This window comes from Dendroctonus ponderosae, unplaced genomic scaffold (genome assembly GCF_020466585.1).
Source record: "Dendroctonus ponderosae isolate FM_Combo_2020 unplaced genomic scaffold, Dpon_F_20191213v2 Dpon_F_20191213_10, whole genome shotgun sequence".
In the NCBI taxonomy this organism is placed as follows: domain Eukaryota; kingdom Metazoa; phylum Arthropoda; class Insecta; order Coleoptera; family Curculionidae; genus Dendroctonus; species Dendroctonus ponderosae.
In genome coordinates, this window is record NW_026017111.1 from 1,487,514 (window position 1) to 1,490,193 (window position 2,680).

Consider the following 2,680-nt stretch of genomic DNA (forward strand, 5'->3'; position numbering starts at 1 on the left):
CTCTAGAATGATGTACAAATGAGCGTTCTTGCTCATTTTGCCTCCGAGAAATGAGCAAAAACGGGACGGAAAACATGGAATTTTGGCATAATTTTACGCCACCCTTGCACAAAACGACGATAATTTTTCTAATTTCATAGACAACAGAAGACTGTATTTTTTCCTACATAACCCCCCCCCCCTGAATTTAAAGCTGGATCCGCCCCTGCAATTTACAACAAATCACCTATCGAAGATTCGTCGCTGTAAACAAGCAAAAAAGGGCTCAATTACTGATCCAGCACCGCCGTTCTGATGTCAAAGCTGCGGTCTCGCAAGTACCTCTCCACATATCTGAGTCCATGGCTGCCCTGGTCGCTGTAGCTCTCCAGACAGGGCTTGTTGAGCAGCTCTTTTCTGAACTCTCTGATCGAGTAGATCCATACGCGATCGCTCTTTGGTTCACGCCCATCGTCCCGCTCCACCTCGAACTCTTCGCGTCGGTAGAAACTCGGATGGTCTTCCAGAATATCCAGATTCTTCAGCACCGCGTCGTCCACTTCGTAAACTTCGCCTTGGACCCGATGGCCTTTGCCTGGAAAATCGAAAATTGTCGCTCTGGCACATGGAATTTGACTCGGCTTTGCGTCACTGTACCAGGGGCATAGAGCAAAAAAGGCACATTATAGTCGGTGGCAATGATAAGAGGGAATTTCTCCTTAGTGTGGCCTCTATAGAGGAACTGATGGTGTCCCTCTGGCGACTTGGCGAACCAATGGTGGTTCGGCTCGCCCCTCTTCAACGTCCCGTAGACAAACACTTTGTGAAGCACCCTCGCTGTCATTCTTGTCGGTCCTACAAATATTGCAAATTTAATTGAGCAACAATTTGCCCAAATAAGGCCACTAACAAAACTTGCTGGTCAGGGATTGTCTGCAAGGTAAGTGTGTTTTCCGCTTCGAACTCGATTGGCTCATCAACTAATCAATTACCTTCCCCTAGGCACAATCAAACTCAACTAGACACATTGGTGAGTCGAATATTGTCCAGCAGCGGTAGGCTGGGGCAGGTCCGGCCCTGTGCCGTCACGCACCCCAAGAGTTTGTTGACATGGGAACGCAACAGCTGATTAAAATGCGGGGCCACGGCCCACTCGATGCAATTTCAGACACTCCCACATCCTTCGCGTAAACAAGCATTATTTGAGGCAATTTGCGTCCGCTACTCACCAAATGGTCGCGAATTGATCGATTGCTGGACTGCACAGCGAGCAACAGGTTTGCGGGTATAAACAGGCAAGTGAAATGTTCAATTGTTAGCAGTTTTGTTTGTTTATTCTAGCTGGTTGTCATTGACAGCCAGCTTGACACCAGGGGCGTTGTGGTTGCTTAAGAATTTGCTATTAGTTTGCTTCTGGACGAGGCCTGGTTGCTATGCGAGGCACATTTAAAATTCTCTATCCATTTAATCCATGAGTGTTTTGGCAAAAACAAATACACCCGGCAACGCTGCTTGCGCTAATTGAAAGCAGGTCTACAGGGACGGACTAGGTCTAAAGCGCGTGTCCCATGCATCCGTTTGTCGTGTTTAATGATTAGTGGATTTATTTGCAGCCGTCACGCACTGTGGGCTTCAATGGGCTCAAAATGGGATTTTTAATCGTCACTGCCAGGTGAGTCCCCATTGGCCCCACTAAATCACGTGCAATTGTCCATTGATGCGCAGAAGTCTAATATGGATGCTGCTCAGTCTGCTCTGCGCCCTGATGATGCTCAGCGCCCTTCTGAGCCCAGTCTGGATCACCGCAGCCACTCAGAACGCCATGGTTGACAACGAGACGGTGACGTACACGCCCAGCTTGGGCGTGTATGCGAGATGCGGCAGGCCAATCGGGCGCAACCACCCCATCTGCACCCTGATGTCCGCCAAGGGGCTGGGCGCCGACTCTGAAGTGTATCCAACTGTCTGGAAAGCCGCCACGGTTTTTCTCATTATGGGTATTACAGTGTTTGGGCCAGTTTTTCCTGAACTTGCGAGGTTTTTCCGAATTTCAGGACTGTTTGTAATGGGGATGACAGTCTGCACCGGTCTGTTGAGCTGCTGCGTGCAGAGCGTGTTCAAAAAGAGCATTTTCACATTGTCAGGGGCTGCTCAGTGCGTTGCAGGTAAAGCGCGCCGTAGTCTAACAGCTCAGACTTGAGGCTTTCTGTCGTGTTTCAGGTATTTGCTTCATTTTGGGCGTGATGCTCCATCCAATGGCGTGGGGCGTGGAACGGGCGCACAAACTATGCGGCAAAGAGTCTTCGCCATTCTATTTGGGTGAAACAGCGTTTAATTGTCAGTTTGCTTCACACTGGTTGACACTTCGATTTTAGGCGATTGCTCAATCGGTACCGGCCTGTTTGTGGCAGTTGGAACGACAATTTTGACGTTTGTCTGTGCCTGTCTGTCAGTCCCGGCGGAAACGTCCACCAGCAGCGACAAGGTTCAAGACAAAATATACGAGGGGCAGACGTTGATCTGTCTTGCATAGGTTTTTAAGGTAAATATTTCCTGTTAATATATGGGGTGATTCGAAATGGGCGTCACTCCATCCAGATGTCACCCGAGTGTTCAATGGACTCTCTTCATTGTTTTGGAGAAAATTTCTTTTTTTTACAAACAAATAGTGCTCCTATTTCGCAATAAGAACGAATTATTT

General features: G+C 48.5%; 2 protein-coding genes across 3 annotated transcripts; one reads left to right on the plus strand and one right to left on the minus strand.

The window, feature by feature from the left end:
- Window positions 1-123: 123 nt before the first annotated feature.
- Window positions 124-985, minus strand: LOC109542687 (putative gamma-glutamylcyclotransferase CG2811). 2 transcript variants are annotated; one of them, XM_048661918.1, is made up of 4 exons: window positions 899-985; window positions 637-834; window positions 322-574; window positions 124-243 (listed from the first exon to the last, which is right to left on the minus strand). In XM_048661918.1, the coding sequence occupies exons 1-4, from the start codon at window positions 954-956 to the stop codon at window positions 213-215; spliced, it is 540 nt and encodes a 179-aa protein (XP_048517875.1). In that variant the 5' UTR covers window positions 957-985; the 3' UTR covers window positions 124-212. The 2 variants fall into 2 exon arrangements, with proteins under 2 accessions (XP_048517875.1, XP_048517874.1); XM_048661917.1 differs by having other exon boundaries at window positions 124-574.
- A 205-nt stretch (window positions 986-1,190) lies between these two features.
- On the plus strand, window positions 1,191-2,600 carry LOC109542676 (LHFPL tetraspan subfamily member 2 protein). Its single transcript, XM_019911993.2, has 6 exons — window positions 1,191-1,274; window positions 1,593-1,651; window positions 1,705-1,976; window positions 2,034-2,144; window positions 2,200-2,298; window positions 2,355-2,600. The coding sequence occupies exons 2-6, from the start codon at window positions 1,626-1,628 to the stop codon at window positions 2,510-2,512; spliced, it is 666 nt and encodes a 221-aa protein (XP_019767552.1). The 5' UTR covers window positions 1,191-1,274; window positions 1,593-1,625; the 3' UTR covers window positions 2,513-2,600.
- Window positions 2,601-2,680: the final 80 nt, after the last annotated feature.